We start from the raw sequence: 21,792 nt of genomic DNA on the forward strand, positions 1-21,792 counted from the left end.
GGACACAGCCAGGGCACCTGACCCAAACTGGCCAACGGTGTATTCCATACCATGGGACGTCACTGGCCAACGGTGTATTCCATACCATGGGATGTCACATCTAGTATATAAACTGGGGGAGTGGGGGCGGGGGGAATTGCCGCTCGGGGACTAGCTGGGTGTTGATCAGCAGGTGGTGAGCAATTGCATTGTGCGTCATTTGTGTATTCCAATCCTTTTATCATTACTGTTGTCATTTTATTAGTGTTATCATTATCATTATTAGTTTCTTCTTTTCTGTTCTATTAAACCGTTCTTATCTCAACCCATGAGTTTTACTTCTTTTCCCAATTTTCTCTCCCATCCCGCTGGGTGGGGGGGAGTGAGTGAGCGGCTGCATGGTGCTTAGCTGCAGGCTGGGGTTAAACCACAACATCTAGTTAGCAGAGAAACAAAATATTTCAAGTTTGATTATAACCTTTGAGCTAAGTTTCGTATTTAGCACTGCCAGCTATGAATTTTTAAAAACTTTATACAAAATCAGAGTTACTGTGTGCAAACAAATGGTGTATATATCTGTATGTATTTGACTGAAGATTATCAGTCATTTAGCAAATATTCAATTTAGGACTTAAATAACATATTATCTTTTTGTGTGTGTGTGTTAACTCAGAGATTCTTTGGTCGAAACAGCAGGCAAGGTAGTGAATCCGTGTTTGTTAGTGGAAGTGTATTTGTACCATAATTGACTTGTCTTTCAGATGCTCAATGATGTTTTGTGGTTTAGTGAGCATTTTGGTGAGGCAAACTATTAGATCTGTTTCAGCATTTCATGAGTTTCAAAGATAATCTAGGGGATGGAGACTTTATATGGCTCGATTAAAATTTATCCATTTATGAAATTTTTCTTTGTAGTTACAGAATCTTACAGGCAAACAGGGTTTGGACTACATAATAGTAAGTGTCCATTGTTGTTCAGGGTGATCAGTGGAATGATGCTGTCATTCAGTGTGGGTCAATCAAACTGTTGTACGTGTAAGTCATTTGAAGTGATCTACAATAAGCAAAGAGAGGCCTGCAGGGCTCTACAGCTTTTCATATTGAAGGGATGGTAGTCAATACAATTAATAGAAAATTAAAAGAGTAGGAATTCAGGGAGTAGTTAATTGAAAGAGGGATGTGGACTAACTTCCAGTTGTAAATGAGGCAGCAAAAGTCGGATACATGACCCTGCAGAATTTATGGTGAGAAAGGGACAAATGGAAAGATTTTGGGACTAGTTGACGGCAGTCCAGTTGTGAAATGGAGCAGGGGCACAATGGCTGTTCCACCAGAATTTATGGTCATCAAATTACTTATTCAAAAATATTCTCAACAGTCGTGCCCCAGGAAAGTGACCTTATATCCATTTAGTACTTTGTTTTACATACCTGTGATAGTCACTGTAAGGTAGCAAGTTGTCTAGCTCCCTTGATCAAGCAGTTCCACTCCTGTAAAAAAAAAAAATCTATATGACTACCAATGGATTAGTTGGCACAGATTTATTTATTGCTCTGATGAGTATTTGTGATGTTTGTTTCTATTCCAGCAGTGACTGGATAGGGTAAAGTGAACTGAAAGCAGTTAGGAAAGCTCCACAAAATATATGAAAGTACGGTAATCAGAGTAGATTGCTTTTCAGCTTGACCGAGTACAGAAGCTTTCATCCTCAACCCTTGAAAAGCAGTATTAGGTAATACTATTGGGTTCATTGTTTATCTCGTATGGTATTAAATTAGGTTAGAACAAACACAACTGCTGTTTCTATATCCTGTTTTATTAAGAAAATGTTGGTCAGCCCTTGAAGGCCATATGGTCCTTTCAGAAAGACTTTGTGACCCTTACTTCTACCAAAACAACACTGAAGATAATAGGCAAAGGGTTTGTCATCTGAAGCGTCATTCCAAAGATATAAGGTCACTGAGGTATTTGTTTAGGGATCTTATACGGAGATTTAAGAGTAATTATTTATTTAATTTTCTTGAGACCTATTCAACTTGATCAGAAAGCTGTATATACAAAGAGGGTAATTTATCAGATATATTACTACTGATACATAGTATCTATGTAATGGCTGTCACTGTGAAGTGTAGAGTAGAAGGCTGGTAAACAAATAATAAAAATGAAGCACTGTTTCATGATAACGGCAATTTTATGTTGCTGTGTTTATACTTACAACGTTTTCATGACAAATTATTAACTTGACATACTACATTAAAAGTTAATATGAAATATGATTTATACAGTTACTTTATACAATACAGAATGCAGTACTGACACAACGCATTGGTAGCAGTTTTGAAGTAAAAGTAGCAGGAAATGCTCTTTCTAGCACTGTCTGGTGTTTTAGTGTTGGTTTGCACTTTGTTGTCTTGTGAAATGAGGTAAGTGACAGAAATTAACACAGGTGTTAGATTTGAGATGTAGTTTTCCTTTTGGCATAGTATTATCTCTCAATGTGTAAGTAAATTAACACTTCTACATATTATATTCGCAAGATTGACATAACTGTTTCATTTAACAGGGATGTAAATATTTTTTCATCTCAAAAGCATAGTGTTTGCTTTTAATGCACTTCGCTTCTGAAATTTTGGATGGTCTTTAGTCATTAATATTTAATCTAGAATCCAAAACAAATGAAATTTTTCACAAGCAAGAGACGTACTCCTTTGGAGGCAGAAGTGGTACCTGGTGTGATGTGATGTTTTGTAAAAGCTTCTAATCTGCCCGGTGGCAAGAAGGTACAACAGTGGGTAAGGAGCTGCTTCTATGCAATGCCTCTTTTGGTGTTGGGGTTTTTTTCCCACCTAAATATAGGAAATAATTCCTCTTTTCTGCCTCAAAGGGAAAAAATTTATAACCTCACTTAGTCCTTTAATCAGTACTCAGTGCTGAGGGGCAGTCAAGGACTATGCAGGCAGGTGGCTTTGACCAGCCTACTGTTCTATTTTGAGCCTGGTTAAGGTCATAGGGAGTGCAGTGTAGAAGGCTTTTATATGAAGTTGTGTTTATCTGTAGTCTGTCTCAGTCTGTCAGACTATCTTGTAACTTGTACATTACACACAGAAGGGAGAACGGTGAATAATGACAGAAGAGCAGGAGATGGACGTAAAACACTGGAATGTCCTTGGTCACCCTCTGGGGAATGCTGTTCAGTACCTATGAATCATTGTGAATCTTCATTTGGGTGCTCTTCAATGCCTTGAGAGAATTTGTTTTAAAGGGGAAAAAATGAAATGAATAAATAATCATTCAATTGTCTTTTACTCTCAGATACTTATTTAAAAAAAAAAAAATTAAATGTATAACAGAGAGAAACCAGTCATATCAGTTTCCTAGTAGAAGATTGCCCTATCTCTGTCCAAGGAAGCAGTGAGAGATGCTATTTTGTGTCTAGTTTAATGTTGACTTCACACAAAGCTATCATATTTTGTTTGTTCTCGTTTTAAAAGGTTAGCCTTCTTTCAAAACCATGCAGGTTTACCCAGCAATGTAAGTCAGCTCTGCTGCAAGCATAGCCTTTGGGAAATTTGGAAATTTTAAAATTATTTAAAATCCTCGGGGGTTTCCCCCCCCCCCCCCTTCTACAGGAAAGGACAGCCACGTGGTCAGTTTAGTTACTGGTACACATTCTTCAACAGAGATCTGTTCATACAGTTCCAGTTACTTTTTGTCATAGTTTAACCCCAGTCAGCAACTAAGCACCATGCAGCCGCTCACTCACTCCCCCCCCACCCAGCGGGATGGGGGAAAAAATTGGGAAAAGAAGTACAACTCGTGGGTTGAGATAAGAACTGTTTAATAGAACAGAAAAGAAGAAACTAATAATGATAACACTAATAAAATGACAACAGCAATAATAAAAGGATTGGCATTTACAAGTGATGCACAAAGCAATTGCTCGCCCCCTGCCGATTGACGCCCAGCTAGTCCCCGAGCGGCGATTCCCCCCGCCCCCACTCCCCCAGTTTATATACTAGATGTGACATCCCATGGTATGGAATACCCTGTTGGCTAGTTTGGGTCAGGTGCCCTGGCTGTGTCCTGTGCCAACTTGTTGTGCCCCTCCAGCTTTCTTGCTGGCTGGGCTTTGAGAAGCTGAAAAATCCTTGACTTTATTCTAAACACTACTTAGCAACAACTGACAACATCAGTGTTATCAATATCCTTTGCATACTGAACTCAAAACACAGCACTGTACCAGCTACTAGGAAGACAGTTAACTCTATCCCAGCTGAAACCAGGACACTTTTTTTTTTTTCTTGTTCTTTTCTTCCCATTTCCAGTGCCACAATGAAGGACGCATACTTCCTAGGGCTCTTTTGAAACAATTGCTATTTCTGAAAGCCTTCTTCAGGCATAATGTTTAATGAAAGAGCCCGATAGTGAGCCGATTGATTGGCAATTAAAAGTATGGCCAGTTCTAATGACTTGAATACTTTTATTCTAATTTTTGGATCAGAAATCACAAGCTCTAGCAGATATCAACTGAAAAATCAGCCTTCTCTGAAGTTATTCTAATCCAAACTGAGAGGTGGACATAGACAAATATTAGTGGGGTTTTCTTTTCTAGCTAAATATGGCTTGCAGAAAGCTTTTCACTGAAACAAGTGGAAATGCTGTTTATATCTGTTTGAAGTTGATATTTCTTGAGTTCTTGATTGATTTCTTGATTGAAGATTCAAATGAAATGTAGCAATGTCATCAGCAAGTTTCAGCTCAAGACAATAAGAAAGAGTATGTGGAAGGCGAGACAGGACTTTGTGACTGTACTTCTAATTAACTGAAAAGTCTGTAGACTTAATATTTTCTACCATGTAGCAAGTGAACAAGTGCTAATTCATATACTGAATAAAGACTAGACTTAACAAATCTTTTGGCATGTGGAAAATAATGAAAGCAAAATGCCCAACATGCTTTTAATTAATTTAATACAATAAAATCAAACCCTGGAATAATAGTGACATCCCTAATTCTTTTTTTTTTTTTTTTCCCTTCCTTTGCTCTCAGCTTTCTTTTTTCTAACTGTCACTTTGTAGTGAGGAAACTTTTGTCAGCTCAGTAGATGTTCAGGTAGAGAAGGAGTGCAATTTTACCATTAAAAATGGAGTAATTGAAAGCTGAGCAGTTAATGGATGTTAACATGACAAAAAAACGACTTATTCATATTAACTAAAACAAAAATTTATTTCTTCTAGTATAATGTCTTGTTTATAGTTTCTTCACAAAGTGATGGTTTTGTGTCTTAAGAGAATTCAGTAAAATGAACAGTTGTATTGCAATGATGACACTTAGCTGAGAACCTTTGACTTGACTGTTGCCTAGACTGCAGTATAAATATATTCAACAGTCCATAATTCTGTAAATTACTGCTTGCCAATAAAATAAGGCTGCTTAGTAGATCTGCACTTTCTCTGTATGTTTATTTTAGTAACTAAATAAAGGTTTGTTAATGGCTGGTTTTGTGGGCTGGTGCAGGAGCCCACTCCGTTCTGTTTCTTCCTGTGTTGCAGAGAGTTATTTGAGGATTTTTCTGTCTTTTCTTTTCCCCATGTTAGCCTATCGATTGCAGTGAAGTTACAGTGGATGGGCAGAAAGCAAAATCTGACCTGTCCAGACTGGGAGATGAAAGAAAGTACTTTACACTTGGATATGGAAGCCAGTTAATAATGGCTGTATTAATTTTTTCCTGAGTACTTCAGGGAAAAAACAATTCCTATGGAAAGTCAAGTATGCTAAAGATTAAGGGAGGGCAGGAAAACCAAAACCAAACAAAAAACCAACCAAAACCTTAAGGAATAATAAACAAATGTGACTGAGGCTACCACAGACTCCTGGTATGTTTTTGTCCTGGGGGAATCTCTAAGAACAGTTGAATAACATATCTGTCTCATCTTTAAGTATAGCCAGAATAGATAGCCTTTAGGCCATGCCTTGAAAATTACAAAGTCTTCTAAAAATACTATTACTAGAATTAAATATACTGCTAAGCTGCTCGTCGCTCCATACTGCAGCATAAGACCAGGAGACAAGAAAGTACATTTTAATGAATGTTTTGATACAGCTGTCCTGTGCCCTCGACCATCTTCTTTTGTCTGCTTACAGAATGTGTATGCTTTCCTGACGCACAACTTTTCTGTTCCATAAAAGCAAATCAGATTTGTCAGAGCAAAACTGCTGTACGAACAGTGGAAAAAAAGAATTTCTGTATTTGTAATCCCCTCTTTTGTTTTCTCTTACAACATGGGTTACTGTAAAAGCTGGATAGCTGGCAGATTTAAAAAAAAAAAAAGAAATAGAAACAAGACTGTTGGTTTTGGCAGTATCTTTTTGTTAACAAGTGACCTAAATTGCAGCAGAAATTCTAACAAGAAAAAGGAAGAGACCCAGAAGACTTGAAAATACAGCGCAGAGCAGAGTCCCCACCAGATGGTATTTTTAATAAATTTATCAAGCTGATATAAAAGATGATAACGTTCAAAATAGGGAGTGGCAGACCTTCCTAGAGAGAAGGAACAGAATGGTACCTTCTGCACACTGCAATTAGTTAGAATCACTTTCTAATTAACCATTGTAGGGAAGACCAGAATGGTATTAAAAACACACTAAGACAGTTCCCGTGCGGTTGTTAAGGAGTTTGACTAATCAAGGTAACATCTTCTTAGGAGGTCACAATTAGTGCAGAAATTTAAATGTGAGAAGGAGTGGGATGATGCTCAGAGGGCATGCAGATAAAATATTGGATGAACTGAGCTGTACTGTGTTCAATTAAGGCCTTTACATAGCTCAGAGGGTGTCCAGAGCATGCGATAGAACCTCAACTTGAACACTGATTTTGACACTTCATCTTTTTTTTTTTTTTAACCAAGATTTCAGTAGCTTCCTCTTCCTACAAAAAGCAGCAATATATAGAAGATGCTTTAATGCCTATATAAAATGGATACTCAGAGAAGTTTCCTTACTGCCAGGGAAGAGGGGAAGAAAAGGAAGCCAAGGCAAACTTTATTTTGATGCCAGTACTTTTAGTTTGCATTGTTAGTCTTTGCTTTATTCAGATTGTTCCCGGTGAAGTACTTCTAATGTCTACCACCTGCTCCTCCATAAGAATCTGGAGAGGAGGAGGCTGAGGGGAGACCTTATCGCACTCTGCAACTACCTGAAAGAAGGTTGTAGTGAGGTGGGTGCTGGTCTCTTCTGTCAAGTAACTAGTGATAGGACAAGAGGAAATGGCCTCGAGTTGTGCCAGGGAAGGTTTAGATTGGGTATTAGAAAAAATTTCTTTACTGAAAGGGTTGTCAGGCATTGGAACAGGCTGCCCAGGGAAGTGGTGGAGTCACCATCCCTGGAGGTGTTAAAAAAACCGTGTAGACAAGGCACTTCAAGATGTGGTTTAGTGGGCATGGTTGATGGTTGGACTCAATGATCTTAAAGGTCTTTTCCAACCTAAACGATTCTATGATTCTAATCTGGGTATTTCTGAATGTCTCTTCAGTAATAGGGAATCAAGAGGTTTCTAGAATAATAATATGGTGGTTTTAGCAGCTGTTTTTGAGCAGAGGTGATACTACATTTGATAGTGCGGTAGATTTTTCAGAAACCATTGCTTTTCCACTGCCTTGGACTATTACTTAGCAACAAGCTTACACTTTTTTCCTTCTGTGTGTCTTATGGTGTTTTGGTTGGTTGGTGGTTTTCTTAAGATTATGCTCCTGACACCACTAGCACACTTAAAACACAGAATCTTAGCTCTTCATGGAAAATTATCTCTTTTTTGGGTGCTGGAGACTCTTACAATTAGCTCTGAAATTTCACATAGCTATATTTCAACCATTTTCAGATGTTGTAGTATTTTAAATACATATTTGACAGACAACTATTAAAAGCATGTAATTAAGTTATCAGTGTGCCGAGGGCTTAAAATGGTACATTTACATCTGTACTATACGTGATTTGTTTTTTCGTGAAAATTCTAATAGTGTTGGGTTTACGTCTTCTGTATTTCCAATTTTTTTGTGCCATTTTTGTTTTGGCTTGTTTTTTGTTCTTCTGATTTTCAAAAATTTTTGGTATGAGATATTGTGAATTTGGAAACTTTATTAAGGTAATCATTGTTATTCAGATAATTTTTGGTAACTTATTTTTCCTCTTTCTTTTAAATTGAATTACCACACAGATTGGTTGTCTTTTATCAGAGGCTGACACACAAAATCTTAACTTTTTTTTTAATACAGCCTGTGCTGAAAGAATTTTTGTTATCATTTAGATAAAACGATCAGTGCTTTCAACACATTCCCCCAAAAAACAAAGGCTCAACAGACAACCTTGATTTTTACATGTTCAGAGAGCATCATTTTTCAGCCTTGTTAATATTCTTTTTTTTTATTGAAAGAGAGAATAGGGAGAGTTTGAAAGGTGGAGGATGTTAGTTAAAAACTGAGCTTTTTAGGGAAGTGCTGGACATGACTAGGGTGTCTTAAATAGCTTTTTTTTTTTTCCCGTCCATTATCTTGCTGGAAGGTGGCGTTCAAAAAGCTTGGGGTTCTCTCTGAATTACAAACAGAAAGAAAGTACCATACTTGATTAAACGTTCACAAAGGGAAATAATAGGTAATTCCAAAAACAAGTGTTGATACACTTGTAAAACAGTGCTGGAAAAGTACTATATGCACAAGAAAATACACCTCCTTATTACAGCTTGCTCCCGGAGGAGCTGCTGTTGTTGATTTTTGATGAAATTGCTGAAATTATGTCAAATTCTAGCTATAATATGAATTGTGTTTGATTTGAAAGGAAGGGGGAAACTACTTAGCATTGGATTTAAATCACATTAAGCAGGACTAAGTAAGTACAAGAAGAGCATTCTTCTCCTTAGAAAGTTTTCTGGAAGCCAACACTAAAGTTATGTCCTTTGCTAAAGAATAACAACTCCCAAAGCTACTTTTTCGGGGGTCCCGTCCCCGTCCCCCCCCCGAGTATGTAATGTTCCCCTGCTTGTAAAAATGCCTACTAAAAGGTTATATTATGCTTTACCTAATTTGGTTTATAACAGCAGTTTCCAAGCTAGGGCGTTCAGTTTTGGATGTACCAGGGAGAAGGAAGAACTGAATTTCAAGAGGATGGGTTTTAGGTAGTATCTTTTCTTTTGCTGTTGGGATTTTATAATTTCTTTTTTGTGGCAGTCAGTCATACCTTTTTCCTGTCTCTGGACGGAATGAGAAGTACTTCTGCGCTTGCTGTTCCATTTGTATGGCAGACCTATTGGTGTCTCCTTCCATCTTGTAGTCCAATACTTGTGTTGAAGGGGTTTGCAAGTATTAAAAAGCATTTTCACTTTCTAAATTCTGGGGTGCAATTTCTCATCACAGTCAGAGAGACTGTCAGAAGTACCATCAGGTATGTGTAGAGAATAGCCTCCTGAGCTGTAAGACTTCAAGCCCTGGTCCTGACTTCCTACAGTCCAGATCAGTGCTTTAAACTATCTCCCACTTATTTCTCTCTCTTCTCTCTCTCTCTTTTTTTTTTTTTTTTTTTTGGGGGGGGGAGGGGTGTAGGGGAGTGGCGGGGTGGAGGGTTTATCATGAAAACAGGAAGAAATTGTTTGAAAATTTGGGAAGTTTTGCTGGACAAGCTCTTTTTCCCCAATTGTATTAAAAGAGTGCTTTCACCAAGACAGAAATCCATCTGTTAATTTACCAAGCTATTCTGGGATCAATGCTATAAAAATTATCTGTACCTCTTGATTCTGCTTCATAGTTCATGTTCTATAAGAGTTATATTTCCATATTTGATCATACTTTCATCCTTTTTTTTTTTTCTTTTTCCTAATTCTTTGCCAGAATTAAAGACCATTGGTATCTGAACTGTTTTCTGACTGTCTGTTGTCTTTGTGTTTTTAATTCACAGTTCCCACTGAAAACATTGCAACAATTGCAGACTGTGCCAGTGTGATTGAGGGTGTAAGTCGCAGTCGCAATGCCTTATTGAATGGAGACACAAAAAACTATGATTGGGATTCTGGGTACACATGCCATCAGCTTGGGAGCGGAGCTATTGTAGTACAGCTAGCACAGCCCTACATGATTGGATCAATAAGGTAAGAGGGTTTATTTTTCTCTAAATTAAGGGCAACAGTGAAACTTTTGCTGAGCACAGTTATTTTCTTTAGAGTATATGACATTTGGAAATGATGGTAATTAGGGGGCTAGTTTAGTAGTTGTCATTTGGATTCTTACTTCAGTATAACTGGCATGTTAAAAATTAAATGTGTGAATTATATGTCAAGATACAGCAGTGCAATTCCAGAAGATGCTACATTTCAGATGCATAATAATAGTAATAGTCAAATTGTAAGATTAAAGATATATACTTATATTAAAATAGAAATCTAATTGCAGCCTCACTTGTGGTCAAAGTAGGTGCAGTTCCTCATATCCACCTCATTGTGAAAACAGAAACATTTATTGAAGAAAGCCATCATCTCGAGTAAGCCAGGTTTCCTTTTCACTATACAATTAATACCAGTTCTTACTTGAACATGGAGTGTATAATAACGGTACAGTAACCTGAATATTACTTTACAGTGTTGGATTAATGAATGTGTTCAGATCTGGATTTGAGTTCATTGAGCTATTTCTACAGTGAATGTCTGTATACATATGAAGAACAAACTTTTGGCTAATGTAGAAACTTTGGAAATAGATTGGAGAGTGGGATTGTTCACAGGTGAAGATTATTCTTGCCAATTTCAGATTCTCTGACTGTAAATTGTTTTTTTGGTTTCATAAAATCAGACATACAAAACCTTGTCTAAGTGGCTTCCTATTCTTTGTAAATTTAGAATATGTTGTCAGAGACTTAATTTGTATTCTCTGTGACAATGGAAAAAAAGAGAAAGGTTTCTGAAGTTAGAGTACCAGTGAGCAAAGGTTGAAACCTCAGGTGAGGTACTGGCTTGCAACAGAGATGGTGTACATATGTACATATTGCTAGGAACTAGCTTGGTGCCATCTGCCTGTTAAGAGTTGCCTCTTCAAACTGACTGATGAGCAAGTGAGACTTGAAAGGTCTTTTATAACTGCCAATTTCTGTTTGGTGTACTTTGGTTTTGGCTTATGGCATTGTTAATATGGTTATAAAACTTTGAAGATAAAGTTTAAAATCAGACATGCAGGCAAATCTCTAACCTAACAAAAGTACTGTTTTGTCTGTATACTAGCTATAAATGTTATGCATAGTGCAAGTCCAGCATTGTTCTCACTGTGTGAAGCAAGTTGAATAAGTATAGTTGGCAGCTTTCCATGCTCAATGTTTTATGCTTTTGAGTTTGGTGTTTTTAATGTTCAATTAAGTATTGCATCTCAAGTAGAAAACCAGGAACACAGAGTACTCAGATTTCTTAAGAGGTAATTGAAAATGTAATTGCATCATTTTCATGCCACTTTAAACTTAAATTTAGGTAGCAGCAGAAGCTTTGGCCACATGAAGGAGTAAGAGAAGAATATATAAAACTGAAATGCATAGTTTCTCAGTTCATAGTCTCTGTCTTCCTATCTTATGATTTTCTGCTGTCTTTCAATTGGTGAATCATACTATCTTTTGAAGTCAGTGCAAAAAAAATTACTTTTCTATATTAAATACTATGGTAGTGTTTATTCTTGAGCAGAAGATTTTTAATAAGTCTCATTATTAAAGAGTGTGTTAGGTGAACTAGATTTCTGGTTGCAAAGAAATGATAATTGTATAATTAGCAAGTGTGTAGAGCAAATTAAAAAAAGCCCCAAACATTACATAATTTAAAACTAAGAGGCATTTAGTGATTTATGTGGTATTTCATTGTACAGGTATAGGATCAGAATCTCATCTTTCCTTGTCAGCTTTCCTGCATGTATAGTACAAACAAGATGAACAACTTGCCTTAAAATACAACAATAATAAACACCATTGTCTAGGGTATATTCTGACAGAGGAGACTACCTGCATTACCTAGAGACAGAAATTCTAGCACTATGTCATCTTTCCCTTTTTGCATTCTGCCTAGAAAAACAAGTGTTTTGAGTTGCAGCCATGTCTGTTGCAGATCATAGGCGGCCAAGGGAAAGATGCCCTTTTGAGTGAGGAAGTGAGGTTTCACTATGTGGCAGCTACAGCTTTGGCTGTAGGGTCTAGAATATGTCCTGTACTGTGCGATGCTAAAGATGGTGACAATGGTCTCTTTATTTAGCACTAGGAAATCTGTGACCGGTACAGAAATCAAACCGCATATAAACATAGATTAGAGTAAAAAGCCTTAATATTGCATCTTAATGAAAGCAAGAGATTTTTTTGAACAGAATGTTTTCCACAACTGATTGAACTGTATTCATTGCCTGTTTTCCTGCTGTTTCCTTGGTTGAAAACTGCCTTGACTTCACCCTCCCATCTAATAGAAAAAAATTTTCCGGAGCATTTTCTTTAGGCTGGCTGTACACTGTGACTGCAGAACAACATGAATTGCTCTACCCCAGAAACTGAGTCATTAGACCTGTGGGTTTGGATTCTAAATGAATAATTGGGAATTAAAGTACACATCTTCTAAGTTCAGAGGCATGAATGTGCCATTGAATATATTTGTATCAGAGAGAGTAAATACATAAGCCTTTGAAAAAAAGGTAGTAGCTGCTTTCAGTGTATAGAAATCAGAATACCACTGGAGAGAGCCTCCCAAGTCAGAATGTGTTACCATGGCAACTAAATTCTGAGTATGAAAAAGGCAGAAGAACTCTTGGTACTCAAGTATGCATTAGAAATGCATAGAGAATTTAATGTTTCAGGAGTATATCTTATATGCATGCGTTCTGCAAAAGTCACCCTGTTGTCTTAGAATCTTAGCACCATTTGGGTTGGAAGGGACTTGAGGAAGACATCTAGCCCAGCCTGTTCATCAAAGGAGGGTAAGCTATGAAGAAAGACCATCCTACTGAAGGCTTTGTGCACTCAGGTCTTGAAAACCTCCAAGGAAGGAAATTCCACAACTTCTCTGGGTAGTCTGTTCCAATGTTTAATTATTCACACAGTGTACTTTTTTTTTTTCATGGTTCCTGTTTTCCTATGCCTCTAGTCCATCTGGAACGTCCTGTTTCAATTTTTGCCTGTTGTCTTTTGTTTTTCCCATTGTGCATCTCGATGGAGAGCCTGGCTTAGTCTTTTTGATAACTTGCTCTCATGTATTGAGAAGTGCTGTTAGGTTCCTCTCCAACCCCAAGCCTTCTTAGGCTAAACAAGCCAATTTCCTCAGCCTCTTGGACAGTGTGTGTGCTCTAACCTCCCAATCATCTTGATAGTCCTATGCTGGACTTGCTCAGATCTGTCAGTGTTGTAGTTGGGTCCAAAATGGGATGTAGTATTCCTGATGTGATCTAACAAGTGTCAAGTAAAGGAGAATAATCTCTTTCCCTTGTTCTGCTGGCTCAGTTCCTGTTGCTATAGCTCCATGTGTTGCTAGCCTTCATTGCTGAGAAGGCACACAGGCAACTAATGGCATCTTCTGTTCTAGTATGACTCCCATGTCCTTTTTAGCACAGCCAGACTGTAGCATTTACTGCTGCAGTGGATTAGTCTGAGGTACAGGATTTTGCTTTTGATTTTACTGAATTTCATGACGTTCTTTTTTGCCCATGTCCTTAGTCTTTCTAGAGGCTGGCAATCAGTCCTCCTGAATGGCAGCCATACTCTTGAGTGTATCAATTGCATCACACAGTTTGCTGTCATCTGAAAGCTTGATGTGGGCTCATTCCATCTCCTTGTCCAGGTTGTTGATAAAGATATTAAACAGGAAAGGTCCCAGAATAGACTCTAGAGGAACTCCTCTTGCATCCAGTCTCTGGGTGGATGATGAACTGTTAACTGCTACCTGTTGAGCTAAACAATCTAGCTAATTTTTACCTGTGTTGTAGTCTATCCATCTAAACTGTAACATCCCAACTTGGGTACAGGGATGCTGTGGGAGACCATGTTGAAACCTTGTTAATATCAAATACTTCTTCAGGTATTTGTATATAAATTTGGAGCTCTTGACTTCCACATCAAAATTTACTCAGAAATTCTGAAACAGATGTAATGATAGTCTCTGCTCTCAGTAGTATTTTCTAGTAGAAAAGACCTCAAAACATGGGGATTGGACTAGATGACTTTTAAAGGTCCCTTCCAACCCAAACTATTCTATGATTCTATGATTTTGTTTTAAAATAATTGTAACTAAATATTGTCTTCTAGATTAAAGAAATTAAAGCATTTTTTTTATTTAAGAGGTTTGTTCTTTTATCAAGACTCCTACTTGGAACAGCTTACAAGATACTTGGAACTGTTTACAGAGGAAATGTTACTTTAGACACTTTTTCAACATTGTTGCCTGTCTGGACAGAAAATAACCTTGCTATTTTTCCTCTCTGAAAGGGCCCTTATCAATGAGAGAAAAACTATTACATTTAATTAGGAACAGAAAGACAGCAATTGGTGTGTTTAACATAATAAACATTATTTAACTTTAAATGGCTAAAAGTTTAATATTGAAAAGGTTGCCATATCATAATAGCGGTCTAACTCTCCCTGCATTTATCTGGAATAGAAATGTAATACTATGATGCTACGGTCTCTGGCTGATAACTTCCTAGGGTTTGGGTTTTTTTTCCTATGCACTTCCAAAAAAAGAAAGAAAGGAAAAAAAAAATAAACAAAAAAAAAGAAAGAACAGGAATTGTTACAGTGTATGTGGTGGAGGGAGACAGAATTCTTCTTTACCATAGTGGTTTTCATGTTAAATAAAGAGAAATATTTTGCATCTTTGTAAAAGTAAATTAACCACTTATCCCAGTTTAATCTATTCAAAGACTTTTTTTACTAATATGAATATGTGATAGCCAACTGCTTTGCTTTTTCATATTCAGAGTAATTCTTAAATTAACAAATTAAATCAATTAGCTTTAATGTGTTTTGTATTTGCTTACCATCATCATATACATCTCTTACGCTTTCTCATTTTCCATACTGCTTCTGCTTATGAAGTTTTTTTCTTTCTTTGCTGCTTATTTTCTATGCTTGCCTGACTTGAGAGTGAAATCGTAACTCAGAATAAATGATCATATAAGCACATAGCAAATATGCAGGAATTCTGTCTCCTTTGTAGGATCCTGAAGAAAGATTGGTTTCCTGCAAGATATCTACTGAAAATATCTGCAGAAAATGAAAGGGGATTATAGACAACCAGAGGCAAAAATGCAAAGACAATTGTATAAAAAAACCTTTCCGTATTATTTTCTGTCTTTTTCCCCACCTTTCAGCAACTGTCGCTACCTCATGTTTTAATTTCTGTCTTATGGGTTTCTGTAAGAATGCAAGTAGTTTATTAATACAGTACTATCAAATGCTTATACTATATGTGGTAACTACTGACTTAAAGTATTCAGGAGGCAGGTATCATCCTGTCAGGTGCATGACTATTATTGTTTAATATTCTGCTAAAACCTTGAGTATATGTAGCTATATAGCAGTCTGAACTAAACAGTGAGAATCTCTTTTACAGAAATCTAAGAATGAAAAGCAAGCAGAGACAGCACAAAATGCCTATATAATGCAGAACAATCAATCATAGGGCAACACATGACATTTAGGGAAATACTGTTAAAAAAAATACTGCAACATCTTTTGATGTAACAGGTAGCCAACATAATTACTTTCCCACACCTGTAATATGAAATTTTATTTATATTTGAGAAGCTTTTATTTTAGAAAATGGGGCATTGTCAGCATGTGATGTAAATAACAGTACCATATTAAATGATTAACAGGCTTAGACTTTAGATACCCAAAGAAGTGGCATATGAGAAATATGTTTAAATCTCACAATGTTGCAGGGAGAGAGCTGGATAAAGCTTCATTCCTCTTTTCCTTCTCAATCCTAAGGGCAAGATTTACTAACAAGAGCCAGTTTAGCTTTTTATTCTAATATGGAAAGTCGTAGGAACATGGGCAATTTTGCTATAAACAGATGCATTTCCAAGGAGAATAGTTCTGACTTTTTAAGTGGAATATTCTTCTTCCTGTCATTTAATATCCATCTTATCAAAACATAGCTTCTCTACAAAAGTTTAGCCTGGTAGTTTGCCTAGAACATGTTTCAAAGATTACTGTACCTGGCATTAAAAGTGGCCCTTGTGCTCAGTGTGCACTGGTGAATATTCATGTAATCACCTGAAAGTTTTTCACTGCTTATCCAGAAAGGCATTTCATGCAGACTAAATTCCAAATAGATTCTGTCATCAGTCTCCTTCCCCAGTCTTTCCTAAAAAAGCTACTGCAGGGAGGTGAAGAAAGAACTTTTTATTTTCTTTCACAAGTCCCAAAGAAACAAAAATCTACATTTAGCATTCATGCTAAGTCACTTTGGGAAAGATTGTGCCAACTTTCATTCATTCATTATTTAGTTTGTAATAATTCTAAGCCATGTGTCTTTTTAAACCTATTTAACTTGGGCTACATTGTTTTGGGAGAGAGCAATTATACACATTCTTAAAAGGAACACATATGTCCTGTTAGCTTTCTGCTCTAAAGCCAAGTCAGTTGTGTTTTAATTAGAGTATTGTTAGTTGAAATTACAGTCACCAGTGTGCTTCTGATATTCAAACTCTTGATCATAGCTTTGAAAACATGGACCAAGGAAACAACACTGAGCACCCATGATGAAAAGGATCCTATTGAAAAGCATAATTAGCTACTTTTTAATAGCCTTTTTAAAAGAAAGGAAATTTATGTATGTTTTTGCTTTACCCTCTTTTTATCACTTAGAAGGCTTCGTTTAAATACAGATCTTAAATCAGTTCAGGTTCTGTTGATTACTAGTAGTTACCAAATCCAGGATTTTAATCCATAAACTTTTTTATTGTTTTTTTTTTTCTTACAAAAAAAATGCACTTCAGTCTCTTCAGCGTTTGGAGACCTTCAGGCTATAGAAAAGTAGAATGAGGAGGATCTGATGAACCAGAGGGAGAGCAGTTGGGGTTGGGTGGTTTTCTTCTAGGGTGTGGGGTTTGGGTTTTGGTTTTTTTTGTTTTGGGGTTTTGTTTTGTTTTGTTTTGGGTTTTTTTTAAGTCTTTCATGATGCCACAGGCAACTTTTTTTTTTTTTTTTTAACTAGGTCAGCTCTGAATTTTTTAATTTGCAAATAGACAGTATTAATATGTGCTAAAAGGCTTCTGCTAAAAGTGTTTTATTTTGGCATCTTAAAGCTATTTTTGATAGCTTATTATTTTTGATAATATTAATGAGCTGGGTTCACTTGAGAGCATCTAGGGAGTTTATTTTAAATCTGCTTGTCCAGTAGACCCAATTCCACTTTGAATGCTGCGATTCCAAAACCTAAAAAACAGAGCTAAACAAGATTGTTTTGAAGAGAAGGTAATAGCACTGGTTTTTAGGGCAAAGATACAGACACATGTGTCCTTAATAACCAAATTCCGAAGATGGTCCCGCTTCTGCTTGTGACAGCATCTCTCTGTAAGAGGAAGGATTCTGCATTCAGCAACTGGCTAGGTCATTTTCCCCCTCTAGCAGTGTTGGTTTTTAAATGTTGAAAGTGAGCAATAATTTTTGCAGTTACGTTCCTCCTAGAAGAGGTAGCAGCTGAAAGCAAGAAAGACTTTCTCAACTGGAAGAAAGGAATTTATAATATAAAACTTGGGCACTCTTCTGAAAGGCAATTAAAGAGAGACAGCTTGAAACTCTGTGTCTGGGAAAGTCTGTACTGGGGCACAAGTTCCTTTTCTTTTTGTGCGTGTCTCAGCTATTTTCATTGATAATCAATGGATCCTTATCTATTGCACTTTAAAAAATGCGGATCTGTGGAAGTTCTTCCTCACAGCTTGAGAAAGAAGCCAGGTTAGCCGTATTACCTGGCTTTTGCACTTCTCTGTCTCTGTGTGTGGCTATAGTTATTCTCATTTAGGTAATCATTGCAGTTACAGCTATTTTGGGTAGCTAGCTGTGCTTTGGTTATCTGACTACAGCAGGTTCATTTGCTTCTGTAACAAATAGCCAGACTTAAGCAGTAATCCTAGTAAGTGTTGACAAGAACCTGAGGATCGAGGGACAACAGCAGTTGGTAACAGCCAATATATTGCAGTATTTATTTTCCATTGCTGTATTGATTAAGGGCTCAGGGAATAAGAGCTTTAACAAAAATAAAATCAGCAAAACATGATTTTCCATGAAGACATAATGTGGATTGTTCACTTAGAATATTACAATTCAAAAACTTGGGGTGGGTTGACAAGAGATCATTATTTCAGAGAATGGTAAATGCAGCATGTGGTTTTTGCTTTCAGTCACCTCTAACTCAAATAGAAAAGATTTTTTAAATTTTGGTTTTGATGTCATGTTTGCCATTGAATTTATATCAAAATATGGACAACATTTAACTGCTTCTAAAGAAGAAATTGCAGAAGTGTCTGCCTCTGTTCTGGCCAGTCTATTGCCCCTTTAAGTTGTTTAAATACCCTCTTGTCATTTGTAGATGCTTCACTGGAAAAAAGAATGCTCCATATTGGTTTGCAAACATGCTGGATAGAATTTTTCATAGTTTTGGGGAAAGAAGGCATTCTGTGCTGGATATCTTTCCTAAGTACACATATCTCAATCCATCCACTGAGAGGGAGAGGAGAGGCAAGGTTCTTGGTTTTGCTTTAATTCATATCCTTAGAAATAAAATGAAATTGAGGAATGATGGTGAGGTTTCAAATATCTCTTACAACAGGGAGATAATCTCCATATAAAGAGAAGAAGTAGAGAAGACACAATATTTGCAGATGTGTTTTTTGAGAATGATATACTTAAGTTAAATCACATCACTGATGCTTTAGATCTTCCTCTCTGAGAGAAAAGTATGGAAATTGAAGGCTGTTCAATATGTTATTTAGTGCCCTTCCTCAAGAGCTGCATGTTTGTTAGAATGAGTGTGGAATGAGTCCTTGAGACCTCTATTTTATTCCTTTTTCTTCTGTCTTTTTAACAATTTGGTCAACAATTCATTGCCTTTTTTCTCATATTATGATGAACCAGGACTGGGAATTCCCATTTTCCTACTTGCTTTTTTTTTTTTTTAATATTTCTGATGGATTTACCAAAAAAAAAAAAAAAGAGAATACATTTAAGAAGACAGTGTAATCTTTTTAGTCACCAGAATCTTTTTTCCCCTCTTAAACTGACCTTTCCAAACAGATCTTTGATTCAGGTTTACAGCAGGCAATGCCACATGCCAAATAAATTAGTTCATTTATTGACTTTGAAATAAATTAAAAGTAATTGGTTGAATGTAATAGATTAATGTTAGTAAGATGGTTATTATAGGCCTGTAAGTCTATTACTGGCCTTAGGATAGTAAAAATAGAGATAGTCAAGTTTGAGATGACAGAAACAGTAAAGACCTTGTTGAGTGTTAGAGGGATGTTCCAAAAGAAACAGCTAAATTTATAAAGGATTAAGAGGAGGAAATAAAGGACTGGAAGACTTAAGCAGCTTGGTTTAAAGTTTATTTTACTTATCACCCAACAACTTCTTTGTACTTAGGTTGCTACTTTGGGACTGTGATGATCGGAGCTACAGCTACTACATTGAGGTTTCAACGAATCAGCAGCAGTGGACTATGGTGGCCGATCGCACAAAAATTTCCTGCAAGTGAGTTTATTTTTTTTCCACTTATTTGCACAAAGTCAGAACTAGAAACTGGTTTTTTTTGGTTTGGGGGTTTTTTTTAATCCTTTTGTTCAGCACTTACATAGGTGACTATTTGACTATGAAAAGAATGATCATGACATAACTTGTAGTTTACTACCTGTAGACCCTTGTAAATACAACTTCAGGAGGTAATAGCTTCTAGTGTGGCTGAGTACCTAGACTTTCAAACCAGAATCAAGTTCTGAAGATCCAAATCAGTACTGGATCTTCAAACAATCAGTTTGATTGCTTATTCTCAGTCTGCCTACCATACCCTTGGTTTTGTGATCACTGGAAGTTAAACTATGTTTCTCCAGAGTTGATGTGTTTATTGTTACCTTGGTGTCACGTCACCCTGCATTGAGAAACATGGTAGGAGAAGAAAGAGGGCAGGCTTGGTAAAGGATTTTCTTAATCAAATGCCTTTCTCTCATATCAAAGCACATAAATGTAATGTATGATATTTGAAGGGGGCAGGGAGAGTGAGGCTAAGGATGAAACCATAACAGATCAGTTACCTACGCTTGACCTTGTCTCTGTTCAAAAGCAGAGTACCTGTCTTACATGCACTGACCACTCTGTCTTTGAACAGGACCCTTCCACAGAAAAAACATTCTTCTAAAAAGAGAGAGAAAAACTCTTTAATTTTCATTTGTATACTTAAATCAGGAGAAATTGGGCATGAATACTCTCCATATGTATACTCTTGTCACAGCCCAGACTGGACAGACCAGGGAGTCGTGTTTAATTCAAAATTCCCCTGGGCTAAATTAAGGTGAAACACCACCAAATGATCAGTTAAAGATTTTATTCATGACAGAAGCAAACTGAACTGGGGAGGCATGGTAGTAGGTGGCAGGGTTTCTCACAACAGGAATTGGCGTAAGACTGCTTCTGTAAACTGTGTAACCCAGGGTAACCATACACATCAGTTCAGGGAATAAGGAGATCTCTCCTGTCAAGTCATGAAGTTCAGAGCAGACCGCCTTGCTTTCTAGACTCCTCCTCAGAGAAGGGCCCAGGGCGGCTGGATGCCCTCTTAGTCCCAGACTTGGTCAGTGGCCTTATGTCTTAAAGGGATGAGGTGTAGGGATTGTGGAAAAGGAAAGAGAGAAGAAGGCAGAGAGAGAAAAAGGAAGAGAGAAAGATTTCACTGGTCCTGGGTCCGGCGTTGGTTCAGTCAGCCAAGGGGTCCAATTCCGGTGGGGTTGCGCACCTGGGGCCTCAGTTAGTGTCCTTTTATCATCCTTGCCCCTCCTTCAGGCAGGCACTCAAACATATTAGGCTAATGAGCAGTTTGTGAGCCTTTGGGCTTGAGGGTTGTTTGTGGAGTAACTTCTCCTTCCCTGCAGACATGGCCATTGTTTGATCTTTGTATCAGAACAGGGAGCTGGGCACCCTCCAGCACACCCTCCCCCTCCTGTTGCTGATGTCTGAACTGATGGGCTTTTGACCTTGGTTCCTTGCCATGCTGGGTTTGTCTTTAAGCAGAACTTGCCCCACCACAATGTTTGAGACATTAACTCTTTCAGTCTCTCACAACTCTCCATTAGCTTTTCTGCAATTATTTGGTCTGCTGATAAAACCCATTCTTCTAGTATGGAAGAATAATTCAGTGTTGATAGCCTTCTTAAACCATTTGATTGTTCTAATTCCAAATAAAGAATGACCCAGATCCTTGTCAGTCATGGGACTGAAAAGACAGGCTGCAAATTTATACGTTACATATCCAGAAGACAGGTATGCTCAGTATTAAGTGGATGTTGATAGGGTATGATCTCCTGGCTGATCCCCAGGGAAGCTCAGACTTACAAAAATCTTATTTCCCTCCTTTTCCCTGAGTCAGCTTTCCATAAGGTATGTTTTCTTTCCTGGGACAAAATTGAAGTCATCAGCTCGTATGGGGTGTCCTGGCTTCAGCTGGGATGTAGTTAGCTGTCTTCCTAGTAGCTGGTACAGTGCTATGTTTTGAGTTCAGTATGTGAAGAATGTTGATAACACTGATGTTTTCAGTTGTTGCTCAGTAGTGTTTAG

At 37.2% G+C, this 21,792-nt stretch overlaps 1 protein-coding gene across 4 annotated transcripts in view; it reads left to right on the forward strand.

The window, feature by feature from the left end:
* BTBD9 (BTB (POZ) domain containing 9) overlaps nt 1-21,792 on the forward strand; it is a 131,653-nt gene that overhangs the window by 82,768 nt on the left and 27,093 nt on the right. For all 4 annotated transcript variants that reach the window (XM_010581132.1, XM_010581133.1, XM_010581134.1 and 1 more), the window contains 2 exons: nt 9,922-10,111; nt 19,612-19,719. In XM_010581132.1, the coding sequence (XP_010579434.1) occupies nt 9,922-10,111; nt 19,612-19,719 (298 nt within the window). The remainder of the gene's footprint in view (nt 1-9,921; nt 10,112-19,611; nt 19,720-21,792) is intronic.

This window comes from Haliaeetus leucocephalus, unplaced genomic scaffold, assembly GCF_000737465.1.
Source record: "Haliaeetus leucocephalus isolate CR32 unplaced genomic scaffold, Haliaeetus_leucocephalus-4.0 Scaffold752, whole genome shotgun sequence".
Taxonomy (NCBI): Eukaryota; Metazoa; Chordata; class Aves; order Accipitriformes; family Accipitridae; genus Haliaeetus; species Haliaeetus leucocephalus.